This window comes from Procambarus clarkii, chromosome 4, assembly GCF_040958095.1.
Source record: "Procambarus clarkii isolate CNS0578487 chromosome 4, FALCON_Pclarkii_2.0, whole genome shotgun sequence".
In the NCBI taxonomy this organism is placed as follows: domain Eukaryota; kingdom Metazoa; phylum Arthropoda; class Malacostraca; order Decapoda; family Cambaridae; genus Procambarus; species Procambarus clarkii.
Window position 1 is genome coordinate 20007885 of NC_091153.1, and position 15062 is coordinate 20022946.

The following is a 15062-nucleotide window of genomic DNA, read 5'->3' on the forward strand; positions in this document are numbered from 1 at the left end:
CCAAGTGGGCATTTGAAGGCATAGACGACGTTAGTCTCTTTTAAAGCGTTCTGTTTTGTGTCTGGAGAGTTTCTCATGAGTAGGCTGGCCGTTTTTCTGGTTTTATAGTAAATCGTCAGTTGTATCCTCTGATTTTTGTCTGTAGGGATAACGTTTCTATTAACAATATCTTTCAGGACCCTTTCCTCCGTTTTATGAGCTGTGGAAAAGAAGTTCCTGTAAAATAGTCTAATAGGGGGTATAGGTGTTGTGTTAGTTGTCTCTTCAGAGGTTGCATGGCTTTTCACTTTCCTTCTTATGATGTCTTCGACGAAACCATTGGAGAAGCCGTTATTGACTAGGACCTGCCTTACCCTACAGAGTTCTTCGTCGACTTGCTTCCATTCTGAGCTGTGGCTGAGAGCACGGTCGACATATGCGTTAACAACACTCCTCTTGTACCTGTCAGGGCAGTCGCTGTTGGCATTTAGGCACATTCCTATGTTTGTTTCCTTAGTGTAGACTGCAGTGTGGAAACCTCCGCCCTTTTCCATGACTGTTACATCTAGAAAGGGCAGCTTCCCATCCTTTTCCATCTCGTAAGTGAAACGCAGCACGGAACTCTGCTCAAATGCCTCCTTCAGCTCCTGCAGATGTCTGACATCAGGTACCTGTGTAAAAATGTCGTCAACATACCTGCAGTATATGGCCGGTTTCAAGTTCATGTTCATGTAAGGAACAAATAATCTCTTCCCACAACCAAACCATCGCCAGAGAAATCCTAGTAAACAACACAGAAATCATCGATAGATACAGCGAGAGCAGGCGGCTTGACGTTTGCGAGGCACTACACATCAAGAAGTCAACACCAGCAATCAACAGCCAATTATTGCACAACTATATTCTACCCACCTCAAGACTCCGCTCCAATATAGAAGCATCAAGAAATATGGACCAATAGGCTTTCTACAAACACTTCTATTCAATACCCATTGTTTGTGTTCTGTCTTGTGTTGATACTTTTAATACCCTATTAATATCCCCTTTTGTTCTGTCTTGTGTTAATGCCACATCACCCCTCCCACCTCACTCAAATGTAGATATAAAATCGGAGATACGTAAGTTCTATTCAGTTGTGTATTTGTGAACTAAAAGTCTTTGAAAATGTAATAAGTTTTACGAAACGCGCCCGTGTCGCGTCAGACTAGAAATAAAAATGAATTTTGGAGAATTGATTTTTGATTTACCTCCAACAGTGAAGCGTAATGTACGAAAGATTGAGAAAATTCGTGTTAGAATTATTAATCTTACTTTTTCGGTCATATTTAATAATATATGTCTACAGGAAAGACTGCTACCAAAATATACTAATATATATATATATATATATATATATATATATATATATATATATATATATATATATATATATATATATATATATATATATATATATATATATATATATATATATATATATATATATATATATATATATATATATATATATATATATATATATATATATATGAGAGGATGTGCAGTGACTTTATATCTAACATTTTCAGAGATTTGAGTAGGGGTACCGAGTGATGTCTGGGGCCAGAGTTGGATATTGTCCTAATAGCAGCTTTGTGTTGAGTAATTAGAGGACGTAAATGATTTTGGGTAGTAGAACCCCAAGCACAAATACCATAGATGAGATAAGGATAGATGAGGGAGTAAAAGAGCGTCACCAAGGCAGGGCGAGGTACATAATATCTGATCTTAGAAAGAATGCCAACAGTTTTTGAAACTTTTATTGATATATTTATAATGTGTCCCTGGAAATTCAGTTTGTGGTCAACGCCAAGGAATTTGCCATCAATTTTGTTACAAATTTGGGTATTATTAATTCTGAGATTTATTTGATTTGAGGATTTATTGCCAAACAAGATATAGAAAGTTTTGTCAATGTTGAGGGTGAGTTTGTTGGCAGTTAGCCAAAGACGGACTTTATTTAGCTCAGTATTCACTGTGCCATTAAGAGCAAGGGGGTCAGGACTGGCATAAATGAAGGTTGTGTCGTCAGCAAATAGAATTGGTTTGAGATGTTGGGAGGCATTTGGAAGGTCATTAATGTAGATGAGAAAGAGGAGAAGGCCAAGTATAATGCCTAGAGGAACACCAATGTTGATGGGTAGGGTGGGAGAAATTTAATTATTCACAGAAACATACTGGAGCCTGTCAGTAAGGTAAGATTTTTGGTATTGCAGCTAGTGTCTCTGACCCCATAATGATGTAATTTAAGAAGAAGGTTTTGGTGGTTGACAGTGTCAAAAGCTTTACGCAGGTCCACAAATAACCCAACAGGGAACTCATTTTTATCAAGAGCTGCATGTATCAAGTTAATCATACTAATACGTGCATCGTTAGTGCTTTTTTGGTTCTGAAACCATATTGACAAGAGCTAAGTATATGGTGTTTGGCTAGATAAGAGTAAAGCTGCTTGAAGATTAGTTTTCAAATATTTTTGACAAGTTTGGCGGGATTGATATAGGTCTGTAGTTGTTAACATCAGTGAGATCACCACATTTGTGGACAGGGGTTACTCTCGCTTTTTTTAGAACATCTGGAAAGGTTTGGAGTTCAAGTGACTTGTTGAAGAGCAATGCAATAGCAGAGGCTAAAGATCTGGAGGCTTCTTTGTAAATTAAAGTTGGTATCTCCTCAAGGGCACTAGACTTGGTTTTAAGGGAAAGGATTATCTCATTTACATCAGTGGAATTCGCAGGCGTTAGGTACAGAGACTGTGGATAGTTACTTGTAAGATAGTCCTGAACATCAGTACTGGAAGATGGAATATCATTTGCTAGGGATGACCCAATGGAAGAGAAGAACCTATTGAACTCGATAGCAGTATCAGAGGCTGTAAGCTGACCATCATTATTTGACAGGAATATTGGCTTGTTATTTAAACTCTTCTTTGATCCCAATATTTGTGAAATTGTGCTCCATGTTTTCTTAATGTTGCCCTTTGTTTGGGTAAATTTACCTTCGTAGCATTTAGTTTTGGTTCTTCTAATTATTTTAGATAGTAATGACGAGTAATTCTTTGAGAATTCTTTGGAGACGATTCCTAACCTACACTTTTTCTCAAGGTCATGTTTTTTATTAATGGATTTAAGTATTCCCTTTGTAAGCCAAGGATTGTTTAGCTTTTTTGTAGTGACTTCTTTCGTAAGCACAGGACAGTGGGTGTTATAAAGGCTGAGAGTTTTATGAAGATTGCACTGCTAGGTTGATGTCCCCTATGTTACCTAATTCGGACTCCCAGTTGACATTAGCAGCAGCAGCTATAAAATTGCCTATAGCAGTGTCATTGTGCAGCCTAAAGCTTATTTCCCTTTTCTCTAGAGGTGGTTTGTTAATGTTAGTTAGGAAAAATGTGGGGTAATTTTCTGTAGTGCTATCGGTGATTATCCCTGAAGTAAGCGGAGAGGTTATGTTGGTCCAGATGTGATCAAGAGCCGTGGCAGTACTATCAGTGATTCTAGTAGGTCTAGTGATTTAGGGTATGAGGAAGCAGGAATTCATACAGTTGAGGAAGCTGGCAGCAGTAGGGTTTTCAGGCTCGCAGAGGTCAATATTAAAGTCCCCTGCGATAATTAGATGGTTTTTGTTCAGTCTGTTATCTAGTATTAGATTTCTAAGGTTAGAATTGAATTCGGACACATCAGTGTTAGGAATTCTATAGACTGCTCCCACAGTCAGGACAGACTCAGCACCCTTGACTCTGAAACTGGCGAAGATATACTCCCCACAGTAGTCTCTAGTTCTAATTACTTTTAAGCATGTTAGTTCTTGGTGATAGTAAAGAGCAGTACCACCACCTTTCTGGATTGGTCGACAGTTGTAAATTGCTGAGTAGTTCGGCATGTTAATGAGTTGAGTAGTATCCTCATTTAACCACGTTTCAGTAAGTACTATAAAAGAGAATTTGTTGCCAATAGTTTCAATCAAGGCACTAACATCATCGAAGTGTTTGCTTAGAGATCTTACATTCAAGTTTATTACAGAGATATTGTGATTATGTGTTAATACATTGTTTACATCATGTGCTGTAAAATACCTGCAATTTTGATCATTAAAGTGATGATTGTCATAGATAGTGGATAGGATATTTAGTTCAGGGTCTATACTTGTTTGCATAAGAAGGCTGGTTGTAGGAAAACAAGGCAAGAATGGCAATTACAAAATAAAGTTTTGATATTAAAGGGGGGGAAATAATAAAAATATAAACAAGACTATATAAGACAAACTCAAAATGAACAAAAAAATGAGGTAGATTGCTTACAAGTACTCTCAGGTACACTGCAAGTAATAATTTTCATTTTGAGACACAGGCATAGCAAGGGGTACAATGGAGTAAGGGAGTATGACGAGGCTAGGCAACCTAGGTTACAAATGAAAGCAAAGAAAAAGTTGAATAATAAACATAGGCAAATTTAATCTAATGATTATTAAATATAAATAGCTTAGTAATGATCCTATAATTAGTAAGAACTAAAGAAATATTAATGCAGCCAATTAATTAAGTCCAATAAATGACTAATAAAATTTTTATTATAATTTAAATTTAAAAAAGTGAAACAAAGAGACATTGGTTACCTAGCCCGCACTAGGTGACAAGGGGGTTAATTATGTTGATTCAATGAGAGGGATAATAAGGTGAGACAAACCACATTGGGAGAGGAAAGTGTTGAGGTTATCCTCATTAGCAATTGTAAACATTTTACTTTCTGAAGTCTTTCTCACTTTGATCATGCCGTCTCTAACGAAGCACTGATGAATCGCGTTTGGGTTTTGATAACGGATTTCACGCAGGCGGTGGAGGATACTGTCTTTTTCTAGTCAAGCACTCGTTGAGGTAGATGTGCTTTTTTGGGGATGCAGCTGTCCGGACAAGATGCGATTTCATGGTTTGGGAAGCAAGCTTGAGGCGAATTTTCCGCTAGTTTGGTCCTGATAGATTCTTTTTGCCTACTCTGTAGGCAGCAATAATGTCTGTTTTATCTAGAGTGACCCGCAATCCGTCTTTTATGAGAGCATGAACTATATCAATACACTTTTCATCTTCACGTTTCACAGGAATATCTTGGATATTCGTTCCACAGGAATATCATCAACTCGTGTGGGAAATTTCCGAGCTGGTAAATTTATTTATTTAACTGATTATATCAAAATGGACTGTATTAAATAAAGTGGACTGTATTATTTATTCCTAACTTCGGCAGTGTGTTACCCTGTACACATATCTTGGGGGGGGGGGGAGCGTTAGTCAATAGTATTTATAATCAATAATTAGTTAATAAGGAAATATTACAGGGTTAGTTGACTAACTACTGAATCTTGTGCAATGATTCAGTGACCTTAGCTGACTAAAATGTTTCAACATGAAACATCATTAGAACGTCAAGAGGATCAGTCAAGGTAAGCGTCTCACAGCCGGTGGCGTCTGGTCCAGGTTGAGGAAAGTTGATAACCTCTCGCTCCAAGCTGATCACCTCCGTTCTGCCGAAAATTTACACCGTTACTACTGTAAAGTAAATATCCTCACATCTAATCTCAAATCAGTAGTGATAATTTTCTAACTATACATTTGCTCACTATGGATTTTTTATTTCCATGCGCCGTAACCGATCGGTTATTCAAATGAATCAATATATGGCAACATATCAATTACTGAGTTTATATAACCGACCGGATACCGTGTGCTTTGTAGTCTGAAGGTCGCAGCAGCGTTGGAACGTTGTAGGACCACGGATGACGTAAATATCCGTAGCTACTAATTTGCTTCCTTCGTGATCAAAACTTGATATCACCAGCTCTGTTTGCACAATGGCGTCTTCCTTCCCCTATCGAGTCACAATAATAGTCACGCTTCTAACTTTAACTCGTTCATTAACAAGAACAGATATCTCCGCTTCGATGCTGGCTGACACAATCCTTCTATATGTCTTTCAAGGAAGGTCTAGACGTTTCCTAACAGAAAATTAATATGTGTAATAAATTGAATTCCCTGATACAACGATTTTAAATAGTTGTATCTGGTGTTAGTAGTTTGGGGGCCTGAAATTTCCGACACGTCGAGCTCCATGATTCATCAACAAAGTGTTCATGGTTCATCAACGTCGTGGTACAAGTTTCGTCAACGTCGTACCTGTGAGAACACGTCAACACTGTTTCTCTTCTATGCACAGCTGTGCCAGAATAAAAGGGGGGATGGAGAGATGGAAATACTGGCCCTGGGTCGAGTGAGTATTGTGGCTGACCCTGGATCATGTGAGTACTGTGGCTGACCCTGGATCATGTGAGTACTGTGGCTGGTCCTGGATCATGTGAGTACTGTGGCTGGCCCTGGATCATGTGAGTACTGTGGCTGGCCCTGGGTCGAGTGAGTTCTGTGGTTGGCCCTGGGTCAAGTGAGTACTGGGGTTGGCCCTGGGTCGAGTGAGTACTGTGGCTGACCCTGGGTAGAGTGAGTACTGTGGCTGGCCCTGGGTCGAGTGAGTACTGTGGCTGGCCCTGGGTCGAGTGAGTACTGTGGCTGGCCCTGGATCGAGTGAGTACTGTGGCTGGCCATGGGTCGAGTGAGTACTGTGGCTGGCCCTGGGTCGAGTGAGTACTGTGGCTGGCCCTGGATCGAGTGAGTATTGTGGCTGGCCCTGGGTCGAGTGAGTACTGTGGCTGGCCCTGGGTCGAGTGAGTTCTGTGGTTGGCCCTGGGTCGAGTGAGTATTGTGGCTGGCCCTGGGTCGAGTGAGTACTGTGGCTGGCCCTGGGTCGAGTGAGTTCTGTGGTTGGCCCTGAGTCAAGTGAGTACTGTGGTTGGCCCTGGGTCGAGTGAGTACTGTGGCTGACCCTGGGTAGAGTGAATACTGTGGCTGGCCCTGGGTCGAGTGAGTACTGTGGCTGGCCCTGGGTCGAGTGAGTACTGTGGCTGGCCCTGGGTCGAGTGAGTACTGTGGCTGGCCCTGGGTCGAGTGAGTACTTTGGCTGGCCTTGGTTCGATTGAGTACTGTCGTTGGCCCTGGGTCGAGTGAGTACTGTGGCTGGCCCTGGGTGGAGTGAGTACTGTGGCTGGCCCTGGGTGGAGTGAGTACTGTGGCTGGCCCTGGGTCGAGTGAGTACTGTAGCTGGTCCTGGGTCGAGCGAGTATTGTGGCTGACCCTGGGTAGAGTGAATACTGTGGCTGGCCCTGGGTCGAGTGAGTACTGTGGCTGGCCCTGGGTCGAGTGAGTACTGTGGCTGGCCCTGGGTCGAGTGAGTACTTTGGCTGGCCTTGGTTCGATTGAGTACTGTCGTTGGCCCTGGGTCGAGTGAGTACTGTGGCTGGCCCTGGGTCGAGTGAATACTGTGGCTGGCCCTGGGTCGAGTGAGTACTGTAGCTGGCCCTGGGTCGAGTGAGTACTGTGGCTGGCCCTGGGTTGAGTGAGTTCTGTGGTTGGCCCTGGGTCAAGTGAGTACTGTGGATGGCCCTGGGTCGAGTGAGTACTGTGGCTGGCCCTGGGTCGAGTGAGTACTGTGGATGGCTCTGGGTCGAGTGAGAACTGTGTCTGTCCCTGGGTCAAGTGAGTATTGTGGCTGTCCCTGGGTCAAGTGAGGACTGTGGCTGGCCCTGGGTCGAGTGAGTACTGTGTCTGTCCCTGGGTCGAGTGAGTTCTGTGGTTGGCCCTGGGTCGAGTGAGTTCTGTGGTTGGCCCTGCGTCGAGTGAGTACTGTGTCTGTCCCTGGGTCAAGTGAGTACTGTGGCTGTCACTGGTCAAGTGAGTACTGTGGCTAGCCCTGGGTCGAGTGAGTACTGTGTCTGTCCCTGGGTCGAGTGAGTACTCTGTCTGTCCCTGGGTCGAGTGAGTTCTGTGGTTGGCCCTGGGTCGAGTGAGTTCTGTGGTTGGCCCTGGGTCGAGTGAGTACTGTGGCTGGCCCTGGGTCGAGTGAGTGCTGTGGTTGGCCCTGGGTCGAGTGAGTACTGTGGCTGGCCCTGGGTCGAGTGAGTACTGTCGTTGGCCCTGGGTCGAATGAGTACTGTGGTTGGCCCTGGGTCGAGTGAGTACTGTGGCTGGCCCTGGGTCGAGTGAGTACTGTGGCTGGCCCTGGGTCGAGTGAGAACTGTGTTTGTCCCTATGTCAAGTGAGTTCTGTGGCTGTCCCTGGGTCAAGTGAGGACTGTGGCTGTCCCTGGGTCGAGTGAGTTCTGTGGTTGGCCCTGGGTCGAGTGAGTTCTGTGGTTGGCCCTGCGTCGAGTGAGTACTGTGTCTGTCCCTGGGTCAAGTGAGTACTGTGGCTGTCACACGGTCGAGTGAGTGCTGTGGTTGGCCCTGGGTCGAGTGAGTACTGTGGCTGGCCCTGGGTCGAGTGAGTACTGTGGCTGGCCCTGGGTCGAGTGAGAACTGTGTCTGTCCCTGGGTTAAGTGAGTACTGTGGCTGTCCCTGGGTCAAGTGAGTACTGTGGCTGGCCCTGGGTCAAGTGAGTACTGTGGCTGGCCCTCGGTCGAGTGAGAACTGTGTCTGTCCCTGGGTTAAGTGAGTACTGTGGTTGTCCCTGGGTCAAGTGAGTACTGTGGCTGGCCCTGAGTCAAGTGAGTACTGTGGCTGGCCCTGGGTAGAGTGAGTACTGTGGCTGGCCCTGGGTCGAGTGAGTACTGTGGCTGGTCCTGGGTCGAGTGAGTTCTATGGTTGGCCCTGGGTCAAGTGAGTACTGTGGTTGGCCCTGGGTCAAGTGAGTACTGTGGCTGGCCCTGGGTCGAGGGAGTACTGTGGTTGGCCCTGGGTCGAGTGAGTACTTTGGCTGGCCTTGGTTCGATTGAGTACTGTCGTTGGCCCTGGGTCGAATGAGTACTGTGGCTGGCCCTGGGTCGAGTGAGTACTGTGGCTGGCCCTGGGTCGAGTGAGTACTGTAGCTGGCCCTGGGTCGAGTGAGCACTGTGGCTGGCCCTGGGTCGAGTGAGTTCTGTGGTTGGCCCTGGGTCAAGTGAGTACTGTGGTTGGCCCTGGGTCGAGTGAGTACTGTGGCTGGCCCTGGGTCGAGTGAGTACTGTGGCTGGCCCTGGGTCGAGTGAGAACTGTGTCTGTCCCTACGTCAAGTGAGTTCTGTGGCTGTCCCTGGGTCAAGTGAGGACTGTGGCTGTCCCTGGGTCGAGTGAGTTCTGTGGTTGGCCCTGGGTCGAGTGAGTTCTGTGGTTGGCCCTGCGTCGAGTGAGTACTGTGTCTGTCCCTGGGTCAAGTGAGTACTGTGGCTGTCACACGGTCAAGTGAGTACTGTGGCTAGCCCTGGGTCGAGTGAGTACTGTGTCTGTCCCTGGGTCGAGTGAGTACTGTGTCTGTCCCTGGGTCGAGTGAGTTCTGTGGTTGGCCCTGGGTCGAGTGAGTTGTGTGGTTGGCCCTGGGTCGAGTGAGTACTGTGGCTGGCCCTGGGTCGAGTGAGTGCTGTGGTTGGCCCTGGGTCGAGTGAGTACTGTGGCTGGCTCTGGGTCGAGTGAGTACTGTGGCTGGCCCTGGGTCGAGTGAGAACTGTGTCTGTCCCTGGGTTAAGTGAGTACTGTGGCTGTCGCTGGGTCAAGTGAGTACTGTGGCTGGCCCTGGGTCAAGTGAGTACTGTGGCTGGCCCTGGGTTGAGTGAGTACTGTGGCTGGCCCTGGGTCGAGTGAGTACTGTGGCTGGTCCTGGGTCGAGTGAGTTCTATGGTTGGCCCTGGGTCAAGTGAGTACTGTGGTTGGCCCTGGGTCAAGTGAGTACTGTGGCTGGCCCTGGGTCGAGGGAGTACTGTGGTTGGCCCTGGGTCGAGTGAGTACTTTGGCTGGCCTTGGTTCGATTGAGTACTGTCGTTGGCCCTGGGTCGAGTGAGTACTGTGGCTGGCCCTGGGTCGAGTGAGTACTGTGGCTGGCCCTGGGTCGAGTGAGTACTGTAGCTGGCCCTGGGTCGAGTGAGTACTGTGGCTGGCCCTGGGTCAAGTGAGTACTGTGGTTGGCCCTGGGTCGAGTGAGTACTGTGGCTGGCCCTGGGTCGAGTGAGTACTGTGGCTGGCCCTGGGTCGAGTGAGAACTGTGTCTGTCCCTGGGTCAAGTGAGTTCTGTGGCTGTCCCTGGGTCAAGTGAGGACTGTGGCTGTCCCTGGGTCGAGTGAGTTCTGTGGTTGGCCCTGGGTCGAGTGAGTTCTGTGGTTGGCCCTGCGTCGAGTGAGTACTGTGTCTGTCCCTGGGTCAAGTGAGTACTGTGGCTGTCACTGGGTCAAGTGAGTACTGTGGCTAGCCCTGGGTCGAGTGAGTACTGTGTCTGTCCCTGGGTCGAGTGAGTACTGTGTCTGTCCCTGGGTCGAGTGAGTTCTGTGGTTGGCCCTGGGTCGAGTGAGTTCTGTGGTTGGCCCTGGGTCGAGTGAGTACTGTGGCTGGCCCTGGGTCGAGTGAGTGCTGTGGTTGGCCCTGGGTCGAGTGAGTACTGTGGCTGGCCCTGGGTCGAGTGAGTACTGTGGCTGGCCCTGGGTCGAGTGAGAACTGTGTCTGTCCCTGGGTTAAGTGAGTTCTGTGGCTGTCCCTGGGTCAAGTGAGTACTGTGGCTGACCCTGGGTCAAGTGAGTACTGTGGCTGGCCCTGGGTAGAGTGAGTACTCTGGCTGGCCCTGGGTCGAGTGAGTACTGTGGCTGGTCCTGGGTCGAGTGAGTTCTATGGTTGGCCCTTGGTCAAGTGAGTACTGTGGTTGGCCCTGGGTCAAGTGAGTACTGTGGCTGGCCCTGGGTCGAGGGAGTACTGTGGTTGGCCCTGGGTCGAGTGAGTACTTTGGCTGGCCTTGGTTCGATTGAGTACTGTCGTTGGCCCTGGGTCGAGTGAGTTCTGTGGTTGGCCCTGGGCCAAGTGAGTACTGTGGTTGGCCCTGGGTCGAGTGAGTACTGTGGCTGGCCCTGGGTCGAGTGAGTACTGTGGCTGGCCCTGGGTCGAGTGAGAACTGTGTCTGTCCCTGGGTCAAGTGAGTTCTGTGGCTGTCCCTGGGTCAAGTGAGGACTGTGGCTGGCCCTGGGTCGAGTGAGTACTGTGTCTGTCCCTGGGTCGAGTGAGTTCTGTGGTTGGCCCTGGGTCGAGTGAGTTCTGTGGTTGGCCCTGCGTCGAGTGAGTACTGTGTCTGTCCCTGGGTCAAGTGAGTACTGTGGCTTTCCCTGGGTCAAGTGAGTACTGTGGCTGGCCCTGGGTCGAGTGAGTACTGTGTCTGTCCCTGGGTCGAGTGAGTACTGTGTCTGTCCCTGGGTCGAGTGAGTTCTGTGGTTGGCCCTGGGTCGAGTGAGTTCTGTGGTTTGCCCTGGGTCGAGTGAGTACTGTGGCTGGCCCTGGGTCGAGTGAGTACTGTGGTTGGCCCTGGGTCGAGTGAGTACTGTGGCTGGCCCTGGGTCGAGTGAGTACTGTGGCAGGCCCTGGGTCGAGTGAGAACTGTGTCTGTCCCTGGGTCAAGTGAGTACTGTGGCTGTCCCTTTGACGAGTGAGCACTGTGGTTGGCCCTGGGTCGAGTGAGTACTGTGGCTGGCCCTGGGTCGAGTGAGTACTGTGTCTGTCCCTGGGTCGAGTGAGTACTGTGGCTGGCCCTGGGAGGAGTGTTGACTAGGGGTGTGGGGAATTTCCCAATTAAGGTTTAAGATTGCGTACCGTTGAATTACTGGTGGAAATCTTCCCTTATAATTAATAATTGAAATGGACTATACGTTGCAAGTGGACTGTATTGTTTTACCTGGTTCTCCTGGGTGTTATCCTTCTGCAGGCTGTGTGGGGGGGGGGGGGGGGGGTTATACGTTAGTAGCCTATACCACTCATAGTGGGTAAAACTACTGTGTTTATGTTGGTACTACTAATAAATACGTAATAATTAATTATTGCTTATCTCTAGAGTAGTAATGACTACTGTGTTTATAAATAATAATAAACTACTGTGTATATGTTAGTACTACTAATAAATAGGTTAATAATTAATTAATTGCTTATCTCTAGAGTAGTAATGCCTGATAAGAGGCCGTAGGTTCCTTCGGTCACAGACGATGAACTTTAGTGGAGTCTTGATGGAGACTTGGGAAACCGCATGGCGCAACAGGTCGACTCGATGCTAACTCTTCTTCTGAATGGCACTTGTCAAATAATGTATCAGTAGTAAACTCTTACCACTACACAAATTATATTCATAGATGATTAAATTGTGGTAAGAATAAGCTTACCCGTTCCGGGTGCCTATCAAGCTTTGTAACCGGACTACAAGAATGTTCAACACTACTGGCCAGTGTTAATGAAATATCTTACTAGTAGAAGGGAGACAAATGCTTCCCAAGATTGCGAATCGTTTATTGGGCGGGCGTCAGTTGTTCCCTTGTCACAGAATCGCGAGAAGTATATAAGGTGTACATGTGTGTGCACTTCCCTTGCTATAGTCTAAGGCTGCTAGTTATTGACACACTATGTAGTCCCCTTCACACAGTCTAGAGCAGCGAGTTCTTGACACACACACTGTGCTTCCCTTCATATAGTCTGGGGAAGCTAGTTCTTTACACACACTGTACTCTCCTTCATTTAGTCTAGGGCAGGTAGTTCTTGACACACACACTGTTCTCCACTTCATATAGTCTAGGGTAGCTAGTGCTTGACACACATTGTAAACTCCCCAAATACAGATGTACCTAAACGTGTTAATAAAAACAAAACAATTAGCAAAAATTGCCTCAATAAATGCGTCAAACCTTAGGATCGAGAAGCAGCTGCCTTTACCAATAAGGTATAACCGCTCTCATTACTAACCATAGATAATCATGGGTGATTTATATAAGTAATTGTTGGAATTCTGTATATTATTTAGCAGGTCGTGGCTCATCTAATATTTTGAAGCAGCAGAAGACACAAGTTGCTTGTCCGCTACTCTGGTCAAGCCAACAAGGTTCGCTATCTGCTTGCTTGTGTTCTAACACACTCTTCATGATGCATTGTGTCTATGTTCCGCTGGAGCTTTTCTCAGAGCACCGTGAAGGCATTTCAGGAGCTCTGATATGAGCACTATGAGTGGGTTTCAGTTGTTCTCATAAGAGCACTATGAATGGGTTTTAGGAGCTCTCATATGAACACTTTGAATGGGTTTCAGGAGCTCTCATAAGAGCACTATGAATGGGTTTCAGGAGCTCTCATTTGAGCATTATAAATGGGTTTCAGGAGCTCTCATATGTGCACTATATTTAATTAAGGTTCTGAGGCCTGGAGTGTGGACTAGGGGTGTGGGGAATTTCCCTAGTAAGGTTTAAGATTGCGTACCGTTGAACGTACGATTGCGAACGTAATATTGCGTACCGTTGCGTACCGTTAAGGAACGCTCACTCCAGCACAATGACAAGGCTTCAAAGGTCACCTTGTAACGCATTAAAATTAACAAGTAGTTTCTTATAAGTTGATAAATAGAGGATGCTTTGGTTATGGAATGTGAAAATATTTTATGCAAATTAACTTCTAATGGACGTCTACGATATTTCTTATTGATTTGACAAAATTTGTTTATTTTATAAATATTTTAAATTAGTGAAATACTCCCTGACAACATATAAGCGACGAAGTAGCAGTGAAACACGGCAGGAAAAGGATTAACCCAAGTTGAATGGTTTTCAGTAAGGTTCAGCTGTTGAGGACCTGTTTCCGCCCCCGTGACAAAGAGTGGTGGCTGTGTGAGATGCCAATACCTTCCATCGACTTCCAGGTGAGCACCGCACACACCCTGTGTGTCAACAACACCTTCCTCTCTTACCATCTCTTCTTCACGATTTAATTATTTTTTCTTTACGTGCTACGAAAACGTGGGAACCAGGAGACGCTGCTGAACCACGAGCTCCTGGGAAGCTGAACCACGAGCTCCTGGGAAGCTGAACCACGAGCTCCTGGGAAGCTGAACCACGAGCTCCTGGGAAGCTGAACCACGAGCTCCTGGGAAGCTGAACCACGAGCTCCTGGGAAGCTGAACCACGAGCTTCTGGGAAGCTGAACCACGAGCTCCTGGGAAACTGAACCACGAGCTTCTGGGAAGCTGAACCACGAGCTCCTGGGAAGCTGAACCACGAGCTCCTGGGAAGCTGAACCACGAGCTTCTGGGAAGCTGAACCACGAGCTCCTGGGAAGCTGAACCACGAGCTTCTGGGAAGCTGAACCACGAGCTCCTGGGAAGCTGAACCACGAGCTCCTGGGAAGCTGGACCACGAGCTCCTGGGAAGCTGAACCACGAGCTCCTGGGAAGCTGAACCACGAGCTCCTGGGAAGCTGAACCACGAGCTCCTGGGAAGCTGGACCACGAGCTCCTGGGAAGCTGAACCACGAGCTCCTGGGAAGCTGAACCACGAGCTCCTGGGAAGCTGAACCACGAGCTCCTGGGAAGCTGAACCACGAGCTCCTGGGAAGCTGAACCACGAGCTCCTGGGAAGAACAACTGGTCAGTGAAACTCGGTGTTTGTGTTGAAGCGTTTAACACTTTTTATATTCAGCATTCTAAAACAAACTTTTAACAGGTAATATATAATTTTCTCATCTTTTACTGTTATATAGAAAGGTCTTCAGTTCAGATACGAACTTGACGGAGAATACAAAATAATAACCAATACAGCAAGTGAGAAAGGAAATGATAGCGCGATGTCTAGAAGTGCATTTAGAGAGGAGGCCAGAGAGGAGGTGACCATTGAAGAGAAGTGCACACCGCAGTTCTCTTCACAGAATGTTTTATTGATGCCTAGGGATGAGTCTGACCCGCCTGTATTCATCTAGTTGTGCTTGCCCGGGTTGAGCTCTGCTTTTTCGGCCCACCTCTCAACTGTTACTACTAATTTTTTTTCACCACAAACAGAAATACACACACACACAACCCAGGACGCAGCCCGTAACAGCTGTCTAACTCCCCGTATCTATTTACTGCTAGGTAACAGGGGCATCAGGGTGAATGAAACTCTACCCATTTTGTTTCTCGCATGCACCGGGAATCGAACCCGGTGCACAGGATTACGTGTCCAGCGTACTTTCCACTCAGCCACTGAGGCCCAGGTGATGGCTGATGACTA

General features: G+C 47.1%; 1 protein-coding gene across 4 annotated transcripts in view; it reads left to right on the forward strand.

Moving 5' to 3' along the window:
- Nucleotides 1-15062, forward strand: part of LOC123749338 (uncharacterized) — an 89197-nt gene that overhangs the window by 28024 nt on the left and 46111 nt on the right. For 2 of the 4 annotated variants that reach the window (XM_069333183.1, XM_069333180.1), the window contains one exon: nt 13633-13720. In XM_069333183.1, coding sequence (XP_069189284.1) covers nt 13633-13720 — 88 coding nt within the window. The remainder of the gene's footprint in view (nt 1-13632; nt 13721-15062) is intronic. The other 2 variants (XM_069333175.1, XM_069333188.1) reach the window with 1 other exon arrangement.